Source organism: Delphinapterus leucas, chromosome 8 (genome assembly GCF_059928025.1).
Source record: "Delphinapterus leucas isolate spDelLeu-1000000601 "Yukka" chromosome 8, BTC_Dleu_Yukka2, whole genome shotgun sequence".
NCBI lineage: Eukaryota > Metazoa > Chordata > Mammalia > Artiodactyla > Monodontidae > Delphinapterus > Delphinapterus leucas.
The window spans coordinates 69,758,106-69,783,099 of record NC_143136.1 but is presented as its reverse complement, the minus strand read 5'-3'; the positions used below and the strand labels follow the sequence as shown (position 1 = coordinate 69,783,099).

General features: G+C 37.4%; 1 protein-coding gene and 1 pseudogene across 1 annotated transcript; one reads left to right on the top strand and one right to left on the bottom strand.

Moving 5' to 3' along the window:
* Positions 1 to 9,331: 9,331 nt before the first annotated feature.
* Positions 9,332 to 10,336, top strand: LOC111172951 (securin pseudogene; annotated as a pseudogene).
* Positions 10,337 to 12,112: 1,776 nt separating this feature from the next.
* On the bottom strand, positions 12,113 to 20,285 carry GCG (glucagon). Its single transcript, XM_022570177.2, has 4 exons — positions 18,159 to 20,285; positions 16,528 to 16,689; positions 14,734 to 14,871; positions 12,113 to 13,386 (listed from the first exon to the last, which is right to left on the bottom strand). The coding sequence occupies exons 1-4, from the start codon at positions 18,302 to 18,304 to the stop codon at positions 13,239 to 13,241; spliced, it is 594 nt and encodes a 197-aa protein (XP_022425885.2). The 5' UTR covers positions 18,305 to 20,285; the 3' UTR covers positions 12,113 to 13,238.
* Between the last annotated feature and the right edge of the window lie 4,709 nt (positions 20,286 to 24,994).

The window sequence follows — 24,994 nt, the reverse complement described above, 5'->3', positions numbered from 1 at the left end:
ATTACAGTACAGTACTATATAGCCGATTGTGTTAGTTGGGTACCTAGGCTAGCTTTGTTGGACTACGAACAAATTGGAGTTACGAACACACTCTCGGAACGGAACTCATTCATATGTAGGGGACTTACTGTATCCACAATGGTGGTTTCATACCTACTAACTCCAGGAGAGGGCGGTGGCCGTCAAATAAAAATCATTTGCCATAGCAGTAAGGTCTATCGCCCCAGGGAACACGCCCCCACCTGGGAGCCTCCCAGAGTTTTGTTTGGGAGCAAAGGAGGCAATTATCTGCCACCATTTTGTCTAGAACCAGGGTGAGGAAGATGCTGTGCCTATTTTCCCAGTCAGTCACTACCTGATGTCCTGATGTGATGTGGTCCCATTCTGCTAGTGGGTATGGCATCTCTGGAGGAATAGTTGTTTCCAGGGCTATGTCTGGTACTCTGGGCTGTGGCTCATGTGGGGCCTTGGAACAGGCGTGTAACTTGGATAAAGAGTCTGCAATGCTATTATAATGTGCTTTTGGTGTTTGTGTGTGTGTGTGTGTGTGTGTGTGCGTGTGTGCGTGTGCAGAGATACATAAGTGACCACAATCGACATGTGTGAGCTGGCTATCTCCAGATGGAGGCATCCCAGAGAGGCTTTCCTTGAATCATGAAATTACCCTTTTGCCAGTGTCAAGGCCAGGCTGTGAACCCCCTGACGGCAGTCCAGGAGTCAGTAAAAATGCATGTCCTTAAGAGTCTCTCTCCTAGAAGTTTCAGAATTATTACATAAGGGTTCAGAACAGGCCTCCCAAGATGTGCTACTTTGGCATGTGGATTATTTTGAGCTAAAGGCAGTGGAGACCCTATAGGCTCAAGAAAAACTACTGTCCCTCCCTTAACTACCTAGAAGAATTTAGATTGGAGATTTTCCCCAGTAAAAGAGTTATTACCAAGAATCTCTCATGTATGTGGGGTTCCTGCATGTATGAAATGAAATTTGATTTTCTCCTGTTAATCTAATGTTAATTTAAGTTTAGACCAGCCAGAAGAAACTAGAAGAGCAAAGGAAAATCTTTTTCTTCCCCAACAATTACGCTAATACTACTGGAAACAAATCTATCTTTATGAACTGAAACTCATTCTTCTTCTTCTTTAATGGGTATACAGTTCCCTATTTCATGGATGTATCTTGATTCATTCAACTAGTATCATATGGGTATTCAGGTTATTTCTAATTTTTTACAATGAATAATCAATATCCACAAAGAGTAACGTTGTACGTAAGTAGATTTTTTTTAATTTTATTTATTTTTTTTAAATAAATTTATTTATTTATTTTTGGCTGTGTTGGGTCTTTGTTGCTGTGCATGGGCTTTCTCTAGCTGCCATGAGCAGGGGCTACTCTTCGTTGCGGTGCGCGGGCTTCTCATTGTTGTGGATTCTCTTATTGCGGAGCACGAGCTCTAGCCGCGCAGGTTTCAGTAGTTGTGGCAAGTGGGCTCAGTAGTTGTGGCTTGTGGGCTCTAGAGCGCAGGCTCAGTAGTTGTGGCACATGGGCTTAGTTGCTCCATGGCATGTGGGATCTTCCCTAGCCAGGGCACAAACCTGTGTCCCTTGCATTGGCAGGCAGATTCTTAACCACTGTGCCACCAGGGAAGCCCTAGATTTTTATTTTTTAGTGTGTATCTTTAGGGTAAATTTCTAGAACTGGGGCTGTTGAGGAAAAGGGAAAACGTCTAAGTAGTTCTGGTATATTGTCAAATACTCCTCCAGAAGGGGTAATGACATTTTGTATGCTCGTCTGCAGCGTTTGAAAGGTTCTGTGTACCCACATCCTTGTCAACGGAGTGTATTGCCGAGCTTTTGAGTTAGAACTAATATCTTAATATAGTTTTATTCATATAGATTTTGCATATTTAAATTTATTTATTAAGGCACAATTTATACACAGTGAACTGCATAGATCTTAAGTGCACATTTTGCCAACGTCTGATAAATGTGCATTTCCATGTAACCCACATCTTAATCAAGAAATAGAACATTTCCGTCATTTTCATTTTCTAGGAAGTTCTCTGGTGTCCATTCTACTCAGAACGCCACACCTCCCTCCCCAGAGGCAGCCATTAAGCTATTCTACCACCATTGCTTAGTCTGTGCTGCTCTTAAGCTTCTTATAATAGAATCAAGTAGTATGTTCTATTTTGTCTTTGGCTACTTTTGTGTAACATATTATTTGTGAGATTAATTGTCTTGTTGCGTGTATCATCATAATAATTTGTCCTTTTTATTGCTGTGTAATATTTCATTGTATGAATATACCAGTTTTTCTGTCCATTCTTCTGTTGATGGACATTTGGATTTCCAATATTTCGGCTATTAGGAAAGCTACTAGAACATCTTTGTTCAAATCATATACATACAAATACACATTTTTTTAATGGCTATGCAGTTTGTCCATTTTGTCGAAGTAAATTGATTCCTTCAACCAGTATCCTATGGATAGATGTATGAGTATTTAAGTTGTTTATAATAATGTTTCTTTTGGTCATATATATAGGGTACATATATGATTAACTTTATAACAAATTGCCAAACAGTTTTCCTGTGTGCTCATCTCATTTTATACTATCATCCAGAATATATGAGACTTCCAGTGCCATATCTCTGCCACCATTTTGGTTGTTGGCTTTTACAAATTTGATATAAATGTGTAATGCATTAATTACATTTTATATGCAGCATGTGTGGAGATAATGATAATTTTTTTTCTTTTTAGATCTCTTAATATGGTACATTATATTGACAGATTTTCTAATATGGGACCCCCTTGATAATTTTGGAATAAATTACATTTAATCATAGTGTATTAATATTTTTAATATGCTGTTGAATTCTATTTGCTGGGATTTTTAGGATTTTTGTGTGTGTGTGTGTGGTATGCGGGCCTCTCACTGCCGTGGCCTCTCCCGTTGCGGAGCACAGGCTCCGGACGCGCAGGATCAGCGGCCCTGGCTCACGGGCCCAGCCGCTCCGTGGCATGTGGGATCTTCCCAGACCAGGACACGAGCCCGTGTCCCCTGCATCAGCAGGTGGACTCTCAATCACCAGGGAAGCCCGATTTTGGGGATTTTAAAATCAACTTTATAAATGAAATTAGCTCACAATTTTCTGGGTTTTTTTCTTCTATCTTTATCAAACTTAAGTATCAATGTTACACTCACTTTATAAAAAGAATTAGAACATTGGTCTTCTCTTTTTCTCCCCTTAGCCTCTGAAATAAGTTATGAAGTGTCGTAATTACCAACTTCTTTGAAAATTTGACAGAAGACCCATGCAAAACCATCTGGACCCGGTTACTTTTTTAAAAAATAAATTTATTTATTTTATTTATTTATTATTTTTGGCTGTGTTGGGTCTGTTGCTGTGTGTGGGCCTTCTCTAGTTGCAGCAATTGGGGCCTACTTTTCATTGCAGCGTGCAGGCTTCTCACTGTGGTGGCTTCTCTTGTTGAGAAGCATGGGCTCTAGGCACGCGGGCTTCAGTAGTTGCAGCACGTGGGCTCAGTAGTTGCAGCACGTGGGCTCAGTAGTTGTAGCTCATGGGCTCTAGAGTGCAGGCTCAGTAGTTGTGGTGCATGAGCTTAGTAGCTCCGTGTCATGTGGGATCTTCCCAGGCCAGGGATTGAACCCGTATCCCCTGCATTGGCAGGTGGGTTCTTAACCATTGCACCACCAGGGAAGCCCCTAGACCTGGTGACTTTTTATGAGATGATTCTTTGATATTTTTGTCCATTTCTTCTATGGAAATTGGTTTATTTAAGCTTTTTTAATCTCTACTAATGTCAACTTTTAAAATTACATTTTCTTTCAAATTTCATCTCTCTCTTCTAGGTTTTCAAATACATTTTATTCTAATAAATCATAGACATTTTCAATAGTCTCATTTTTGTTTTAATTTCATTCACTTCAGTGGTTGTTTTCAAATTCATTTTATTTTATATATTGTTGTTTCTTCTTATTCTTTGTTCTGTAATATTTCTTTTATATATTGCTAGATTTGATTCATCAGTGTTTTATATAGGATTTTTTTACCTATGTTCAGTCAGATTGATCTATTGTGTTCCTTTTCTGTAAAATCTTTGTCAGATTTTTGTATCAAGGTTATCCTGGTCTCATAAAATGAGGCGGGAAATGTTTTATATTTGCTCCTTATTTTGAAGAATTTATGTAATATTGGTGTGTTTTTTTCCTCAGATGTTTAGAAGAATTCACCTGTTAAGCCATCTGGGCCTGGAGCTCTTTTCTGGAAAAGTTTTTAAAATAACAGATCCAATTTCCATAATAGACAGAGGACTATTAAGATTTTCCTATTATTTGTGTCTATTTAAGTAACATTTTAAAAAAGAATTTGTCCACTTTATCTAATTGTCACATTAACCAGGCATAGAATTTTATGTACTATATACTTATTATCATGATATTGTCTGTAAGATCTTTAGAGATGTCCCCTTTTATTATAGGTATTGGTAATTTTTCCTCTTTTTGTCCTTGCCTAGTCTTGCTAGGGATTTATTAATTTTATTAATCTACTCAAAGCACTAACTTTTGCCTTTGTTAATTTTTAGTACCAATTTTTAACTATTTCATTATTTTCTTCTAGTTTTTTAAAATTTCCTTTCTTTTACTTTCTGAAATTTGCTGTCCTTTTTCCCCCAGCCTTTAGAGGTAAAAGCTTAGGCTATTGATTTCCAAACTTTCTTCTTTCCTAACAAATACATTTAAAGCTATGTTTTATTCTTAAATACAACTTTAGTTGTATCTTTCATTGTAGTTATCTTATTTTCATTATAGTACAGTTCAAAAGTATTTTTTGATTTCCTTTATGATGTCTTTGACTGATGGGTTATTCAGAAGTGATTGCCTAGTTTCAAGCAGTTGTGAATTTTTAAGCTATCTTTTGTTTTTGATTTTTAACTTGATTCCACTATGGTCTGAATGATTCCAATCTTCAAAATTTGTACAATTATTTGTATAATTAAGGTTTTCTTTGTGGCCAACAATGTGGTCAATTTTTGTGACTTTTCCATTCCATTTTGAAGAACATGTATCCTCTTTCATCAGAATTCATAGTTCAATTTAGATCTATAAGATCTACCTTATTGATTATGCTGTTTAGGTATCTGTATCCTAATATTTTTCTTCCCTGACTCTATCTTGAGTTAAGAGAGGAGAGTTTAGATTTCTTTTTACCAGTGTATTTCTGACTATTGCTTCTTGAATCTCATGTAGTTTCTGCTTTATGAAAGTGGTTGATGTGTTATTGGGTGCATAAATATTAACAGCTGTTATAGGTCTTCATTAAGATTCAGAACACTCAGCATTTTAAAGTGTCCTTCTTTTCCTTAATATTTTTTTGCTGGAGTTTTAACTTTTGGTGCCAATAGTTCAACCCCTGCTTTCTTTTATATTTATATCTGCCTGGCTCATTCAACATGACTGCTTTATAGTCTTATCCCCGTTATTTAATCTTAGTTCTATAATTAAAGATATAAAATGCTTGTATGAGTCTTATCTAAATGTTCTACAGTAATCTTTGTTGGATGTTTTACTTTTATCACATTGAATTCAGAGGGAGTCCAGGGTTTTGCAAACCTGCTTGGACTTAGGCCAATGAAACTTCAAACTACAAAGGTGGCACTCAGTAAAATGTGGCTTGGGCATCTCAACCCTGACTGTGGCAATGCACCGCTTGATTCTAATTTCATACATATATTCATTCTTTTACCTTTCCTTACTAATATAATCCTGTTTTGTATGGGCTGCAACATATTCATCTGAAAGACAAAATTCCCTAGCCTTCCTTGTAGCCAGGATGAGGTCATGAGACACATTTCTGGCCAAAAAAAAAAAAAAAAAAATCAAAATTCTTCTGGAGATTCCTGGGAATGTTTTGCTTTTTCAAAATTTGTGCATTCCAGGCTTCCCTGGTGGTACAGTGGCTGAGAGTCCGCCTGCCAATGCAGGGCACGCGGGTTCGTGACCCGGTCTGGGAAGATCCCACATGCCGCGGAGCGACTGGGCCCGTGAGCCATGGCTGCTGAGCCTGCGCGTCCGGAGCCTGTGCTCCGCAACGGGAGAGGCCACAGCAGTGAGAGGCCCGCGTACCGCCAAAAAAGAAAAAAAAAAATTTGTGCATTCCCTTCCTGATTGTCAGTTCTCCTTTTAGATACTTATTCTCATTTTCCTCCTCTTCTTCTTCCTCTTTATCCTCCTACCCATCCTTTTTTTCTCTGTATCTTCCCTAAAAAATGGACAGGAAACTGGGAGGTGGATCAGTCCTTTTTCAAATCTGAGGTGACTGTGAGAGGAAAGCCATTTGCTAATGATGGCAAAGCAGAAGAATAAAGAGCAGGTGTTATTGCTGATATGCTTACTTTTGGACTTCCTGCTTCTGGACTTCTTGTTTTGTAAAAAATATATATCCTCCTATTTAGTTCAGTCTCTGTGATTGGGTTTGTATTACACACAGGTAAACATAATATGTAACTAATATATTCAACTTCATTTCTAGGCTTGCAGTCCCCAACCTTAGCTTTATTTCCCACTGTTGTCCCTTAGTTTGCTTTTTAAACCTGAGGGAAGATTAATCTCTGATTTTGACCTTTGGCATTATTTTGGGCTTGACTCACATTTCCTGTTTTATGCTTCCCTTTTCCATTCACTCCAGCTAGGTGTCAGTTTCCTTAGCTGCCTACCTCCTCTCCTTTGTATCCCTGGTTCTGAAGGCTGCTGCTTAACTGGAGTGGACATGGAGGTGTTCTCAAGCTTTTGACTTGGTGTCACAAGAACACATATCTGTTTAGTTTCTAAACCAAACGTCAGTTCCAAATGGAGCCTGTTATGTCACCTGTGATACATTGGTATCAGAATAAAGGCAACAATTTGCATAAAAGAAACCATGGTGGACATCGTAGAACAACCTTTTTTTTTTAAAATAAATTTATTTACTTATTTTTTATTTACTTTTGGCTGCATTGTGTCTTTGTTGCGGCATGCAGGCTTTCTCTAGTTGTGGTAAGCGGGGGCTACTCTTCGTTGTGGTGAGCGGGCTTCTCATTGCGGTGGCCTCTCTTGTTGTGGAGCACGGGCTCTAGGCACGCAAGCTTCAGTAGTTGCAACACGTGGGGCTCAGTAGTTGTGGTTCGTGGGCTCTAGAGCACAGGCTCAGTAGTTGTGGTGCACGGGTTTAGTTGCTCCGCGGCATGTGGGATCTTCCTGGATCAGGGATCCAACCCGTGTCCCCTGCACTGGCAGGCAGATTCTTAACCACTGCGTCAGCAGGGAAGTCCCATAGAATAGCCTTGAGCTTGTTAGCTCAGAACTGTGAAAAATACAGTACATTGATCTTATCAGTTGAATGCCTTAACAATCCACAAAGCCATCCCCTACCTAAAACATCAAGCAAATATACGAACAACAACCCTACTCGGAAAGAGCTTGTGCAGCCTATGAGCCTTCCCCTTTCAGATGCTTTGGAGGAAAACATGTTAGTTTTGGTTCTGGAGAAGCTGAGTGACATAATCTTGATACATACAAAGGTAACTTCTGCCCTGAGTAGCTCCATAATAATGATCTTAAGATGTATACTTCAGGATCCTATTATTACTGAGAACTCATTGTAAGACAAATACAGAGTTATAAACAAAGACTTCTGAAAGATATGGTGGTGATTAGGCACTTTTAATCTAATTTTTTCTCACAAGGAATTTAGGCCCAGGCAGCTTAAATTACCTGCTCAGGCTCCCACAGCTGGCACTAAACCTACTTAGATAATGCTAATCTTAAATTTTCTATCCAGATCAGGAAAAGCTTGCCATTATGTAAATGGGTGAGAGGATTATTACAGATATTACAGATATTACTCCTTTTGGTCAAAGTATATAAGTAATTTATAAACTTTGGAAACTTATTGGTGGGTAATTGGGAAATTCTGGCTTACAGGCACTTTAGAGACAGAGAAAGAGGATCCAACTCAAATTGATGTCGGCATCATTTTGGCATAATACATTCCTCCTTTCTGTCCCCTTTTTAACAACCAAAAACCAGCATCCATTTATGAACAAAAGTATGTCTATAGAGTTGTGGGATCAAGCACCATATGTCAAGGGATCTGGAAGGAGTCTCCCAACTGTGCGTCTGGCAAAAGCAAGACAGACCTTTGTACAGTCTGCGAACCAGCAGGAGCTGGTGAACCTGCCCCAACACCCCTTGGCGGCAGTTGAGGAAAACCTGGAGAATGCTGACTTGGGCAGCCATCCAAGATAAGAGAGACTTCGTAGAGGTCTAGCCTTCCTGAGGGGCTATTCCAACACTCCATTGGAGCAAAAACAAAAAACAAAACCAAATTTGGATGCTTTGGAGAGGGTGAGAGGAACCACCCAGCTCTGTCCCTCCCCCAAGGTGACACAGCACAGGGCTGAACTAACTGGTGGCAACCTCTCTTGGGGGAGAAAAGGTGAGTGGTGAATGAGTGCCAGGCTACCCCAGCTGTGTGGGAAGCTACTGGAGAAACCCATTTCTCTCCAGCTATACCCACAGTACTGAGGCGAGGACATCCATGACTGGAGGATGAGAGGAGATGAGGAGAGAGGCAGATAAGAATATCAAAGGGCATTAGAGAGTCCTGCTGACTGCTTTCAGGACTCCACAGGAAGCCCACCTGCGAGAATCCCCCCCATCAGAACTGCAGGCATCCTCAGTGCCCCAATTAGTAAACGCACACCTCGCCCCACTCTTCTGCTGGCTCCTTGTGTGGGCTCCCAAGTGTGGCAAATGGAGTGTGCTCAGAAAATCAGACCGAAGTCTGTGGGCAAGGAAGAAATCACAAACTTGAGCTGTGGCACTACTTTTTGGAAAAAAGAGATAGGTTTCCAGCAGCTCACCTGGTGAGTAGTAAGAACCAGAGAAGGCATAAAAGCTTAAGAATTCTGCCACAAAGGGGGGCAAGAAGTGTGGAGTTGGTGTATCCATAGAAGGTCAGAGAAACCCCAGATATAATAGGACAAAGGATCAATGTATCTAACCTGACGGGAACTAGTAAAGATTTGTGGGTGATTCTGCTACTTCAAATGTGAAATCATCAATGCAGAACTCCAAAAACATGAAGAATCAAGGAAATTTGTCATCATCAAAATAAAACAATAATCTTCAATTACCAAACTCAAAGACACGGAATTTTGCAATTTACTCGATAAAGAATTCAAAATAGCTCAATGAGCTACAAGAAAACACAGTAAGACAATTTAACAAAATCAGGAAAACAATACATGAACAAAATGAGAAATTTAACAGAGATAGAAATCATAAAAAAGAACCAAACAGAAATTCTGGAGCTGAAGAATCTAATGAATGAAATGGAAAATGCAATAGAAAGCATCTATAGCAGAGTAGCTACCATAATTTGTTAACAAACACATAATATAAAAAGACATAGCTTGTGACATAAAAAATATAAAAGTCGGGAAGTAGAAGTGTAGAGTTTTCATATGTGATTGAAGTTAAGTGGCTATCATATTAAAATGAACTTTTTCCATAAGACGTTTTATGTAAGCTTCCTGGCAACCAGAAAACTAAAACCTAGAGTAGATTTACAAAAGATAAAGAAAAGGGAATCAGAGTGGAAAATCAAGAAAAGCAGTCAGAACAGAAAAAGAGACTGAGTCTTGCTTAATCCAGAATGACTACTCTGATCTTTGCTATTAAGGAAAATGGAGAACCAGGCATCCGTGTGGCTTCTAAGGAGAGACTGAAGCTGGGGTCTAGGACTTCAGTCAAAGTCTTAGATGGGAGATCTTGGGTTTCAACATCACATGTTTGCAAAATGTTTGATTTTCCAACAGCCTTACCTAAAGCCACCAGAAAGTCTTTAGGAACTGTCAACAGAGCTACAAAAAAAGTCAGTAAAGACTAATAGATGCCTCAGAGACAAACTTCTCTGCCAAAAAGATGACCAAAAGCACTGTTAAAGAAAAAGCTCTGTTCCTGCCTCAAATGATACCTATCCAGAAATAAAGACACATTTTCCCTTCAATCCTCTAGATTTTGAGGGTTTTGACCTGCCTTAAAAGCACCAAATTGGACACCTCCCCTTGAATGGAGTGTCTCTCATGATTCTCAGTGAGGAGAGGAAACTTGAAAAGTTGTTATACCTTGGTCCCTCTTCACCTTTGAAGATTCCCTCTTCATCAGGGGGAATCTAATCTGTTGCAGTTTCTTTCAAGCAATTTGTCAACTCTGGATGTTGAATTGCCACCTGTTTGCTCTGACTTAGATATTTAAATTTCTTATTGCTTTATACTTTGTGTGTGCTTTTGTATTAATAAGCAATTTTTTTGTTTAACAAGAAGAAAATGGAAAATCACTAATTTAAAATGGTAAGCAGATACAGAGGAAAAAAGAAACAACGGAACTACAAAACACCTAAAAAGCAACTAATAAATGACATTAATAAGGCCTAACATATCAATAATTACTCTAAATGTAAATGGAATAAATTCACCAACCAAAAGTCACAGAGTGTATAAAGGGATAAAAAAACAAGACCTAACCATATGCTGCCTATAGGAGGCTCACTTCAGCTTTAAGGATATACATAGGCTCAAAATGAAAGGATGGAAAAAGATAATCCTTGCAATTGGAAACCAAAATAAAGTGGGGGTGGCTATACTTATAATAGACTTTAAGCCAATACAGTAACAAGAGAAAAAGAAGGTCATTATATAATAATTAAGGGGTCAATTTATCAAAAAGATATAACAATCATAAAAATATGGATACTTAACAATGGAGCAGCTGACTATATTAAGCAAATACTAACATATCTGAAGGGAGAAATAGACAACAATATCATGATAGCAGGGGACTTTAATATCCTACTTTCAGCAATGGATAGATCATCTAGACAGAAAATCAAGAAGGAAATGTTAGACTTGAACTATATATTAGACTAAAGGGATCTAACAGATATTTATAGAACATTCCATCCAACAGCAGCAAAATACACATTCTTCTCAAGTGCACATAGAACCTTCTCAAGGATAGGTCATATGACAGGTAACAGAATAAGTCTTAGTAGATTTAAGAAGATTGAAATCATACCAACTACCTTTCTGATAACAATGATATGAAACTAGAAATCAACAACAAGAGGAAAGCTGGAATGTTTATGAGCATGTGGAAACTAAACAACACACTCTTGAAAAAACAATGGTTATCAGGACCTAGCGGGTGGGGAAGTTGTTATTAAAGGTTACACCTTTGCAACTAGAAGATGAGTGAGTTCTGGAGATCTAATGGGCAGTATAGTGATTATAGTCAATAATACAGTATTACATACTTCAAAATTGCTAGGAGACTAGATCTTAAATGTTCTCACTACAGAAAAGAAATAATTGTGTGACCTGACAGAGGAGTTAGCTAAAGCTCTGGTGGTAATCATATGGCAATATATAAATGTAAATTGACATGTTCACCATAAACAAACACAATGTTATGTCTTTATTATATCTCAATAATAAAAGAGAGAAAGAGAGTTGGCAATGCTGTCTGTATACAGCAAAGAAATGTCTCTGGCATGGCAATGAGCATCAGACTGGCCCAAGATACTGGACACTGCAGGACAGGGAGATAAGAGTACAGGGTATGATAGACAAATTTAATGTCTGCAGGTGTCAGACAAGTAAGATGTATAAATAAAGTGGACTGGGGAAAGTGGCTACCTGTGTACATTATCTGGTTGTGAATGTATAACATGCACAGGTGTGTGTGTGTGTGTGTGCGTGTGTGTGTGTAGGGGGCACAATAGTGAGCTGAAAAGCATGTGACCATTCAGAAGAAGGCAGCTGGCTCTCAGCTTCAGAAGAGATTTGTTTTGTGGGTCTAATATTTCCTGAGGACCTAATTTTTCAAGAAATCAACATTTTAATGTAAAATACCTTGCTTTTTCAATGTTGGCCAAAAACGTTAAAGCACTGTATAACAACTTAAAACATGAAACCACGGCTGGGCATCAGATTTGGCTTATGGGCTACCAGCTTAGGAAGCAGGGGTATTTGGAAGGAGTAGGAGCACAAAGAAGAGAGAAAACAGACCATGGTGAAGAAGCTTGAAATTTTTATTCAGTCTATCTTTTATATATTGAAAGCTGAGCATTTTTATGACAAAAGTTTTAAGAAGAAAGTTCACTTTCAGCTTCACAGCTGTGGCTACCAGTCCTTCCCTTATCCTATTATTATAACGCAGATATGTTGTGATTGGAGTAATTTATATATACAAACTATATCATAGAACAACAATTTCATTGCTAAGTGTAAGCAGGTTAGGGTACTTCATCCAAAATAAGAAAAAAATAAGAGAATTCTGCATTTTTTTTATTTTAAAGCTGACGTATTAGCACTATTTTGACAATGGTTTATTTACTCATGATCTTTTGGTTACACAATATTAAAAGGAAATTTATTTATTGGCATGCAAAGCAATATGGCTTTAGAATACACCTCTTAAATTTACAGAACTTAAAATTTCAAACATCCCACATGGCTGGCAGGTGATATTGTGAAGATGAACTTGAGTAATGACACACTTACTTCCTGGAGATTTAAAAAAAAGAGAAAATGACTTAACATAGTATAATACACAGATGATATAGTTAACTTATCCAGGAAATATTTCAATGATTTATTTTGATCAAAGTTATTTATGTCTTTTCATCTTATATATCCTTTTGTCTTTTGGAGTTTTCAAATATTTACATTTGAAGATGGCTTACCCTAAAGTGTCCCTATCAAGAAATATAAAATGTATGAATAATTATAAAAAAGGCAATTACAACCTACCAAGATAAGTGGTTAATTTTGGCATGTAAATTTTTACTGCTATGCTTATTACATTAAGTATTTAATACCATATATACTGGCATTTTACTTTGTGCTAAAATTTCAACATACACAGCAATTTGCAATGTGTTCCGAATGCCTTGTCCCTTATTGACACTCAGGAAATGTGTTTGGAATAAATGAGTGAATGGATAAAATTGTAATGACAGAAAACAAATATAATAATGTACTCTTGAATGACTCATAATTTTGATTATATATCAAGAGAGTAAAGACTCTCTCCCCACATAGGAACAACCTGTAGCAGTATGATAATATTTATGAAAGTGTTGATGGTTTTCAGAATAAACTAAAATAAATCACCTGTCAGTAATTTTTGTCTGAAGCAACCAGTTTATAAAGTCTCGAGTGGCAAGATTATCGAGAACTGTGTTCATCTCATCAGAGAAAGAGCCATCGGCGTGTCTGCGGCGGAGTTCTTCAACAATGGTGACTTCTTCTGGGAAACTGAGAAAAAGAGAGGTAAAATCAGTACTTGGTTAAACGTTTCAAATAAATGCTTATTGGTTGCCTATCACTGGTAACATGTGTAAGCATCGCTGAGAAAACCATATGTTTCTATTTACAGAGGGCCTATCACGAAAAGCCTCATAGAAACTTGCATATCAGAAAGGGAATTAGGTAGAATAGCGCAGAGCTGAGACCTGAAACTAAGGCCTTTTCCATATTCTAGCTGCTTCAAAGATTTTAGTGTATTGCCAACACAGAAGTTATTATTGAGACTATTAATTTGTTTATAATTCATAAAAATATATTCTAGCCTATAAAACTAGTGATTATCAAAACAGCCTTGCCAAGTGCAGTATTAAGGGATTAAACCTTAGTCTATATCAGATTTTCTCTTCGATTGATTTATTTAGCAGAATTTTTGGTATGCCTTTAAAACACTATAAAATAGCATCAAGTGTAAGTGACTATTTTCCCACTGAGTTTGTAAATTTGATTGTGTGACTATTTTCCCATTGATTTTGTAAATTTGATTGTTAATGTTTTAAAAATCAGCAACAATACTAGTTCCCTTTTGCCTCGAGAGCTCTTTAAAGTCTCACTAAAAATAAAAATAGAGTGGAACATGAATTTCCTGCTTCTCATAATTCAAATGTCAATCAAAATGGTCACAAGAAAACAGGATGGTTCAGGGGTCTGATTGGTTGTGGTAAGATCCAAGAAAGTACCTAAAGTTCTTGGGCGTATTTTCAGCTGTGATAATTTAATGGTTATCTTTATGACAGTCCCTAAAAAATGGGCACATTGTTAAATATATGGATGTTGCCACATATCTGTATTTTGAATGTCATTTCATTAAACGTCTTAAGTTTAATTCCTTTCAGTCTTTATCACATTTTTACCTCAATACTTACTAACACATAAATTATGTAAATATTTAAAGTGAAACTAAGTTTTCTGCATTATTTCTTCTTTTCCTTTATCCCTAGTTTTCCTGGACAGTCCTAGTTTAAGCTTATTTTCCTGGTGTAGTTATCAAAAGCACTCTGTTTATTCTCAAAAGTGTCCTGGATTGGCAAATTAATACCCTAATTATAATACAACTATAATGGGGGATAAAAAGTAACCTGTTTGACTCTATTAATACTTGCTAACAGAGATAAAACCGATGAGACTTTTGTAAATTGTCTCTCACCAACAGGAGTTATTTCTTTACTCTGTCAGACTATACTAATGGCTTCTGTAATGCAGATCCATATATAGATAACCATATTCTAAGTTTTTCACATCAAGCAAAAAAAAAAAAAGAAGAAAAAAGAAAAGTTGAATAAGAATGTACAGACTTACTCTCGCCTTCCTCGGCCTTTCACCAGCCAAGCAATGAATTCCTTGGCAGCTTGGCCTTCCAGATAAGAACTTACATCACTGGTAAAGGTCCCTTCAGCATGTCTCTCAAATTCATCATGACGTTTGGCAATGTTATTCCTGAAAGAAATGTGAAAGTTAAATTGAAGATCTGTCTCTTTAGAAATATGATTCTCACCTATAAGCAAGCAGTGGCAGCTTTGGGTTCGGGATTCTGTGTGGTTTTGAGAGATGAGGGTGGGTAGAGGACTTGTCTGGAAGCTACATTAATTATCTGGAGTGAAGGTTGATGGGGGGCTAATAAAAATTATGGGGAGCTAAGCTCCCTCACTCCACCTAGTGACCCATTTTCACCTGCCCTGCTTATCTGGGCCACTGACTATTAAAGCAGCATTTTCTTCCGTCTCAATGTATGGGGGCCATCCACTCTGCTATGCTACCTGCAAACAAAGCAGCAGCTTGTCATTAGTACATATGGGGTCAGAGTTAGTTAACTGAATCAAGGGAAAGCAAAGGAGCGTCTCAAAATGTCATCAAAAGACCACATGATATTGGATTAAAGGAAATGTGTGATGGGCTAGCAGTGAGGAAAGCTAAGAAGATGACCCCGTATCACCCTCAAATGTGTACAGAGTGCTCTGTGGAGGTGGTTGACCAGATAGATGGTCAGTTGCTCCATCATATATTAGCCCTGGAAGGTTTCATCTTAAACACAACAGAAACTGCCTGGGAGCTAGGATTGTTTTACATTAGTTTACCAAGTCATGGCATTCTCTTTCTAGAAATGAACATAGTTGTTTGCATTTTTTCAAATATGTGATTTCTCCCATTTCACCAATGGCTTCATTTGTAATCCTTAACAAGGACTTCTCACAGTGTCTTCTCTGACCATGACTACCATCTTTCCTGTACTCTCCAGTTTAAGGATTTTTGGTCAACAGCTCTTTTTTATTCTTCCTGCTGGCTCGTCTCACTCTGTCCCCCTTCTCCATTCTATCCAGACAAATTTATTCCCTTTTCCTGATTTTTAGATTCCTTCAGCTACTTTGTGTGTATAACTCCCTTCCCCTTGTGGGTCACCCTCCAAAGTAATTGTGAAATTCCACCATCCCTGTGAAACTCTTGCAGCTGATTTCGTCCAGTAGCCTGGATGCAGCAAAAAACAAAACAAAACAAAAAAAAACCCCGAAACTGTCAAAGGAAATCCAGCATTAAAATGTATGCCTTGCTATAGGCTTGTGTTCTTATATACCTTCTTCTCTCTTTATGCTGTGCAGCTAGGCTGTAATTTTAAATGTGTATCTTGGATTGTATTCTACAAGAAAAAGACTGCATCTGTTTCCATTCCTTACCGTGACTAACTTGGCTAGAGGATACTTTGTGATCATAGTCATGAGTTTGAATCCTACAAGGGAATGTTGAATTTGCTCTTATCTTTTGGTCAGGGTTAGATTTCTAATCTTGCAGGTCCACAAAAGTCAGCTTTCAATTTTAGAGGAAAATGGGCATGAAGTGAATATTGCTAAGACCACAGCTGGGAAAATTTAAATTCTATGTCCCATTGGAGGGTGGGTAAGAGTTTTGGAGGGATGAGGGGTGGGACATTCAGAGGCACATTATGAAGGATAGCATCACCAACCTTGAAAATCATCAAAATTGAAAGAGCTTATGGGCACTATTTGATATGCAGGATAACTTAAGAAAGTCAGGAGGAATTTTAGACATTTTTAAGTAATACATTTGTGTGCAAATTTCTGATCAGGTTCAGACTCTTACTTATTCCTCTTGGTGTTCATCAACCACTGCACAAAATCCTGGGCGCGCCTGGAGTCCAGATACTTGCTGTAGTCACTGGTGAACGTGCCCTGTGAGTGGCGCTTGTCTTCATTCATCTGATCTGGATCATTGAGCGGGTCGGTCTGGGGAGCTGGGAATGATCTGTGAAGAAGAGTGACTGGTGCAATTAAATCTCTCCTCAAGAGTAGATTCACTTGAGAAGCAGCTTCTCTACAAAATACAGAACCACATGAAGTTGGAAGGCAGGTTCCTTGAGTATTTCAGTTGGCAGTTCAGAAAGACCTTAATTTGCCATGGGAATTCCATGGTTTTACCAGAGTTGAATATACTCCGATTTGGAATTCTAGCAATTGATTTTTCAACTGGCTTCTTTTTTCTGAAATAGGATTAAATAAATCTTTTTTTAACAATTTCATCTACTCGTAATTATGTTAATAATGCCAGAAGAGAGCAACGCCTTGAATATTTTAAAAGAGTGAAGAATACCAAACCGTTTTTTGGGGGGCAGCAGATTTATGTTCCGAATTCTGTTTCGCATATATTAATATAAAAAAGTAGCTCCGTTACCTGGCTATGTGGTAGCTAATGGTGAAGGAAAGACAATTAAAAATTCGAAGAAAGGCAAGAAAAATCCCACTTGCTAATTTGAAACTGTGTAGTGGATAATCCACATGCCAGTAATCAACAGTTGGTTGGCACGGCTATGTGGGGAAATATTCAATATGATTAAAACTCAAAAATAGAAATGAGATACTATTTTTACCTATCAAATTAGCAAGGATTAAATACCGAGGAGGATATTATGAGAGGAGTATTTCTATAATGCTGATGGGAGTGTGCATGTGTATGACTTTTCTGGAAAGCAAATTGGCAAGATAAAATATTTAAACTCATTCAGATCCTTTGACATGATTATTTTACTAGAAATAAATACTAGAAATAAATCCTCAGAAAAATAGTAAGAAATGTAGGGAGAAATGTTATTTGCAGCATTCTTTGTGGGAAAATTTGAAGAACCCTTACGTATTCAATAGAGCAGGAGTAGCTAAATAAATATTGTATATTTATGAGGTGGAATAGTATGTAGCCATTAAATACCATACACTTAATAGATATTTGTAATGATATAATAAAAATAAGCTAACAATACAATGCTAAGAGACAGAACATAATACAAAGCTGTAACTGATCAGGATATATTTATATACAGTACATGCATATTTTTATAATGAGCACGTATGACTTTTACAATTAGTAAGAAACAGTGTTATTTTTTAGAAAAGAGTAAAAGAGGAAAAGTTGGTGTGAATGATTAAAATGACCTACTCTGCCGTGTGAGTAATGAATGAACGGGGAGTATTAGCTGAAGATTTCAAAGAGCTATAATTTCCCATGTAACGTATTTTTCAACATTGCCCACCCCTTCCGTTATGAAACGACATACTCTGATCTGTACTCTAGAAAAGCCTTTATCACAATGATACTTTACACATTTGAAAATTGTGCAGAGTATTTACTCCAAATTACTGAGACCTATTTACTAATCACAGTTATCTCAGGCTGTATTCTAACCATAGTGCTATATTAGTTCAAGTCTAACGATTTAATACCTGGATTTCTCCTCTGTGTCCTGAAGGGAACGTTGCCAGCTGCCTTGGACCAGCATTACAAGCAATCCAGCCACAAAGTAAATGCTTTTCATTTTTGCTGCCTGTTGGAACACAGAGTCAAGGGAAAGATAGAGACCCTCAACCATATTTAAACCAGTCAGGCTAAATTAGTTCAATTTTGACTAAGTAAATATTATAAATAGAACAAAAAGCTAGTCATCAATTTTATCCTGATTATATTTTGAGTAATTTCAAATATTAGATTATACTTTTCCTGCAGTTCTTTTTTATTTTTTTTTTGGTGGCTAAAAAGAATACAAAAGATGTGTAGCACTATGAAGCTTTTTCATTAGTGTAGGACACTTCTGTTAATGATTAGAAGGCTCATTTCCAGAATTGAAATTAAAAATGTCCACGATAAACATTGAAAATACCCACTGTAGATGATATGCTACATATGGTTAGCCTGAATGGCGCCTTATCCGTAATGCCACCCTCTTCACTATCAGTCTGGCTTTCAATTAATAGTCCTTCACTTCCAAGCATTTACATTATACTGCATTTCAACCATCTTAAAGCAGCCTCAGGCTACAACTTGGCATACCAGCTGTCGGTTCAGATGTATTATTCATTTATATTTTAAATAGTGTAACTTGGTCTAGACTTTGTAATTATAAAGCGGCCAACAGATTTGAGGTATTTTAGGGTGCTTTGACCTGTTCTAAATTAAAGGAAAAAAAATCATTTTAAAGACAAGCAATTTGCAACAAGAACTAATGCTTTTGGCAACTTGAACAATCACAACTAAGAAACTAAGAGATCACTGTCATAAAGAAAATTAATGCTTGCTTCTGAAGTCTTGGAAGTCCCCTGGTTGTTTTATAATTGGACTGAGTCCAGGACGTGTCATTCACTGCTAGTGACACCCTAGACCAGGTTGTAGAATACCTCACATCACAAGCAGATGCCTCATGAAGCCATGGGATGCCAAGGACATCATGATGCAGTGTGGATGGGTGGGGTGGGACCAACATGAATGTGGCCAGAATGTCCCCACAGGACAAGCACCCCTATTTTCTGAATGAAAACCTCAAGTCCAGTGTTTGTCATGAACTTCCCTCTGCTACTTCAACCGATCGTGTTTACTTTGAGAAGTGGGGATTTCAATCCAAGTTTGATCATGCTTATCCATAAAATATTTGAATGAGTATTTTTAGCAAATGGCATTTGGTTTGAAATAAGTATTTTATAAATATTATCATTTTAAACTATCAGTCTTTTCTTTAACATCTTAGCCACACTTACTATCAGTCTTTGGCACTAAAACGTGGAGACTGTAATACCGGCGTGATTTTTTTTTTCCTTTGAAATATTAACTCTTTTTAGATTAAGAGGTCAGTTAGACAAAGCCACACAATAGGCATTACATATTCATCCTTCTTCATTCATCAACATTCAATTACTAATATGGCATTTTGCTGTGCTTCAGTTTATCTGGTTGGCAAACTTTGGAAACCTTGCCAAATATATAGGCAGGGTCTTCTGATTATAATTTTTAATGATAAATTTATGCTTTCAGAAACTTAAAAATTAAAGCAAGCATTTCTCTTTAGGATTACGTCATTGTTGGAAAGTCAATTGAGAACTGTAATTCCTTCCACACAATGTCCCTAACGGTTTTACAGTATCTTCTATGACGTCCTCTGGAGGCAGATACGGAGCAGGTGGTTTTCTGCCCCTGAGAGAGCTGGTAGAAGAAACAACCATACAGAAGAGAATGTTCGAAATCCTCTCCAGGCAGCAGAATGAGCTCTACTGAAAGAAGTAACTGATTTTTAAAATTGTATTTATTCATTGTGTAAAAGTCAACAGAACTGTGAAAAATTTAAGAATAAGGTTGTTTGAATACCACAACTTGAGAAAGCAAATATTTGCGTTATTTTGGTATCAAAATCTTATTCAATAAGAGAAGACTTTCCAATTACTTCCCACCCCTGCTTTAGTCAGCCTACAGAAAGAATCTGCAGTTTTACAAGAACCTTACTTTTCCACTCAAATTTAAAAGGAGATATGGTACCAATAGTATTTCCTGAATAGAAAGTCTTTTAGAAAGATTAATCTTTGACCTAGACAAGGTGACACACAGTATATCCCTAAATATATTGGTGCTTTAGGCCAAATGCTTTTAAAACTGGCTAGATCATTTCCTGTCACAGGTGTTAATTAGTATGTGTGGAAAAGAAACCATACCACGTAATCATTTACCCATTGAGGATCTTCATAAAAGTGTTCTTTATCCTTAAGAGCTTAAGGAGGTACTTTAGGACATCTGATTTTTTTTTCTAATGGTATTTACTATAATTTCATTTTGACATGTAAACATTTTAGATATTTTATTTATTACTATTGGTCCTCAATACATAGTAAGTAATTATTAATCTATGCTTTTACTCAGCTCCATCCACAGAATTCCCAGTAATCGATGATATTTGTTCTCTGCACAAAATATGCTATGTCTTATTTACAAAGAGCTGATTTCATGGACTTTGATTTTTTGATAGCCTTATCAGCCTTATTTGAATATTTGAATGATGATGTTGATTCTGCGCTTTTGGAAAACCATACGTTTTCATTGGTAAGGAGCCATTGCTGTTATAACCTCTCTAATGGACACGTTTCTGCTGAATTTAAAAGGCTCCTTCTGTTCACAATAGTATACACATTTATCAAATCCAAAGAAAAATATTTGTTTTTCAAAATGTTACCACTTATTTTTAAAATGCAGTTCTCATAACAGTTAAATCTTGTAGTAAGTGCATTGATTTGAATCTTTGTTTTTCTTTCATTTTGTATCTTTGCGTTGAATTATTTCTTCAACTCACTTTGCGGCTACAATATGTTGAAGTTTATGTAAATGCATTTTATATCACTTTTTCATCTCAACTCTGCCCTGTGTATTATAGTAATAAAGTATAAGATGAAAAAACAGCACTATAATTCATAATACTTTGCCCCCTTATGAAAACTGTACCCCAAACAGGATTTTCAGTCTTACAATCTGTCAGTATTAATCTTACCTTCTGACACCAGGAGGTGGAACAGAGCGGGTAGAGAGAAAGAGAGCCCTCTTTTTGGGACTCTGGTGTGCAGTGTCCTGAGCTCTGTAGTTCTGCACCAAAGCGCACTGCTTTTATATCCTCTCCAGTGTTGTTTAGCCTCACAGATATTACGCTGACAATATAAATTTTTCATCTGTGAATAATGGGTTTTTGTTACAAACAATTTCACTCGCTCACTCACTTTGCTCATCTGCATTCTACGTTTATATTGGGTGGGAAGTCAGAGGCCAGGAAACTTTTTATTTACTCTTGTCTCTTTTTTTTTTTTGCTGAGAATGATGGAAAGGGCAACTTGGAGATTCACCTTTCACTCTTGGTCAGGCATGAAAATCACTTAAGTACTCTAAAGTGAATTTTTATGCTGCAGACAAAAGAACGTGAAATTACATAGTCCGTGGCCAACCCACTTTGAGCATAGCCTTATTCGAGGGTCTGATAAGCCCCTCTTTGCTATTTAGTTACGCTTAATTTATCTTAGTATAATAATCTATTCATCCTTTCATCTACCCAAATAATAAATCACTCACTCAAAACATACTTATTAAGAATCTTCTCGTCTGCACTATACAAAATTAATTTGTATTAATTACTGTATTTCTTACTGTATTATTTGGGTGGGGAAGTTTAAAGAATATCAGCTAAGACCTAATGTGTCCTGTTGTTAAAAATGGGATTCAGGAAGAAAGGGTAAAGCAAAGTGAGGATTAAACACCCAAGATAGGTGATGCTAATAAGACAGGGTCTAGTATTTCTTTTTCCTTCTAATGGATATTTAAAGGCTAACTCTGCTGATAAGAGAGTTGGACACTAATTTACAAAAGAATGAGTTACTGTGTGTACTGTCATATTTACTGAGCTTTGTGACCTGCCACTTAGGACTTCAGTGACCTATGGGATTTAGCAGATATGAGTCTGGTCACCTTAGAGAAAGAGAAAAAAGGGAAATGATCTGGACAGACAGCATGAGGACAGTGTTGGTGTAATTAGATTTTAGTTTGGCTGCTATAAACAAGCTGTGTGGCCTCAGTCAAGTCACATACTCTCTTTACGCCTCAGCTTCCTGTTTGGAAATGAGAGTGTTGGTTAAATGACTCTTCTAAAATAAAAATTTGTTTTCATTTGACCAAATCATTGCAACATGTGTTAACTAGATTCCAATATTCTAATATAATCGACTGCATGGTGAGACTGGTACAGAAGTAAATCATTGAGATAACTGTAGAAACATTCCCGATGAATTTAAATTGTTCACTTTGTGGATTGGACCCACTGTTGGATGTAGAGCTATTTAAAGGCCATAGAGATCAGTTCTCTGTGAAGCTGGGGGAACTCAGGAAGAAGTGTTTGTGCTGGTGATTACTGATGGTATATCATTAATGTTAGCCTTGCTAATCAAAGTGTGGTCCAAGGACCAACACCACTTGGGAGTTTGCCAGAAATGCAGACTCTCAGGCCCAAGCCCAGACTTAGTAAGTAATTTGCATTTTACCAAGAGTCCCAGGCAATTCATATGCATATTAAAGTTTGAGAAGCACAACTGTGTAAAATACATATCTCATTTTCCTCACCTTCTCCCAGTGCTTGCTCGTGTTTCGACCTGAGGATGGCTTTCACCAGCAGAGGGGGTGAAAGAGCAGAGAACTGTGGCACACCTCAGGGCTGTCTGGATTAACACTTAACACATGCTGTAATGATTTGAGTGTGGATAAGTTTACTATATGATCAAATTGTTCTTCCCTCTGGCTTCAGTCCTCATGAGTATATTGGATATATTTTTATTAAATTGTTTGGCATTCAGTTCTATTTTTTTCACTTTGCCTATTTGAGTAGATGTTTCTTCCTCTCTTTCTCTGCCTCTGTCAGTCTGTCTGTCTCTCTTTCCTTTGCAGATGCTACTTGTTTGTGGGAGCAGCCTGAAGAAGGGGGCTCTGCAATGACGTATATAAGGGCATTAACATGGCACCTGGCATCTCAGTAAATGCCCTCTTCCAATATATCACGAAAAAACTTCTTTTTTTCCCTCCACTCCACTTGCTTTCTATTATTTCAGAAGTGACTATCTCGAGATTTTTCAGGAAATTCCCTCTAGCGTCATCTCCAGCCCAACAACACTGATTCTTGGGGGTCCCCAATACCATTAATGATAAGCGTTCTGAGAGTGCAGAAACACTAAGAGTGCCACTGAATAAGGCACTGCTCTCCTCCCTTGGAAGGGGAAATCAGGCTCCCTAACAGACATTGTATCGTCAGAAATCAAGACAAACAACAAGTGCAACTTGGACTAGTGGATCTTCTTGCAATGACTGTCCCAACGTCAACATCCACTTGGCCTTCAGTTCCCATCATCACAGTTATTCAGTTATTTAGACGTGAGGCAGGGAAAGTGGTGGCCCTGCATTTATATAACTAGGGAAGAGATATGGGAACATATGTATATGTATAGCAGATTCACTTTGTTATAAAGCAGAAACTAACACACCATTGTAAAGCAATTATACTCCAATAAAGATGTAAAAAAAAAAAAAAAAAGCTTGTCTGGGAGCAGGGAAGTTCTGGGAGAAGTCATCTAGAGTTCTCCCATCAGGCTGTGTAGTGGCACCCGAGGTATGGCCACGTGATAGCTATGATATGTCTTCCTGAAAGGTCAATTTGACTTGATAAGGGTAATTTAAAACATGACTATTATATGGAGTGGAGTGCAAAAACGTACATCACATTTTAAGGTAAAATAAGTTCCTCCTCAAAGCTCTCTTACTTTCTTTACAGGGCCGCATGCTTGGCTTAATGTTCTACTCTCACCATCTTGAAATTCTTAATAAGTTTTGAACAAGGACTCCACATTTTTGTTTTTTACTTGGCCGCACAAATTAAGTAGCAGATTCTGCTTAGGACCTCACCGCACAAAATCATAGGGTGCCGGGGTTTTGCACGTTTATTTTCCTCAGCTGTTCAGGAAACTTGAGTTGAAATGCCTGAGAATGGCAAAGATCCAGGTTCACAGTGCACTCTGGTAGCAAGACTATGGTTGAGGGGAACGCTCATGCATTGCTGATGGGATTACAACATGTCACAACACGCTTGGGGCACAATTTGGCAACATTAACAAAATTACAAATACCTATCATCCTTGGCCTAGTAAGGCTAAAGCACCATTCTGGACATTTATCCCATCTATATTCCTACATATATATGTAATGACGTAGGTAAAAGTTTCTTCATTGCAGCCTATGTATAGTAGTAACAAGTTGGAACCAATCCAAGGGGCCATGGATAGAGCAGTTTTTATAAAAAGAATGAGGAACCTATTTATTCACCAATATGGAAAGTCTCTAAGATATGTTGTTAGGTGAAAATAAGAAGGTGTATTATGGATATATAGTAGGTTACCTTTTGTGTTAGAAGAGGGAAGGGGACAAATGTATGTTTATTTACTCATCACTGTGTTTAAAAAAATTGGAAGAATGCACAAGAGATTAATAAAAGTGCTTACGTAGGAGGCAGTGTGGAGCAGTGGGCTAGACAGGAACAGAGTACAAAGAATACTTCTTAATATATATTTGTTATGCCGTCTGGAATTTTTTACCATTTTATTTAATTATTCATTCAAAATGCTTAAAAATGCAATTTAAAAAGGGATGAAAGTTTAAGCTTTAAAGCTAACTGTACAGCTACACTTTGACCTAGTAATTCCACTTCCAGGTGTTTTACCCAAAAGAA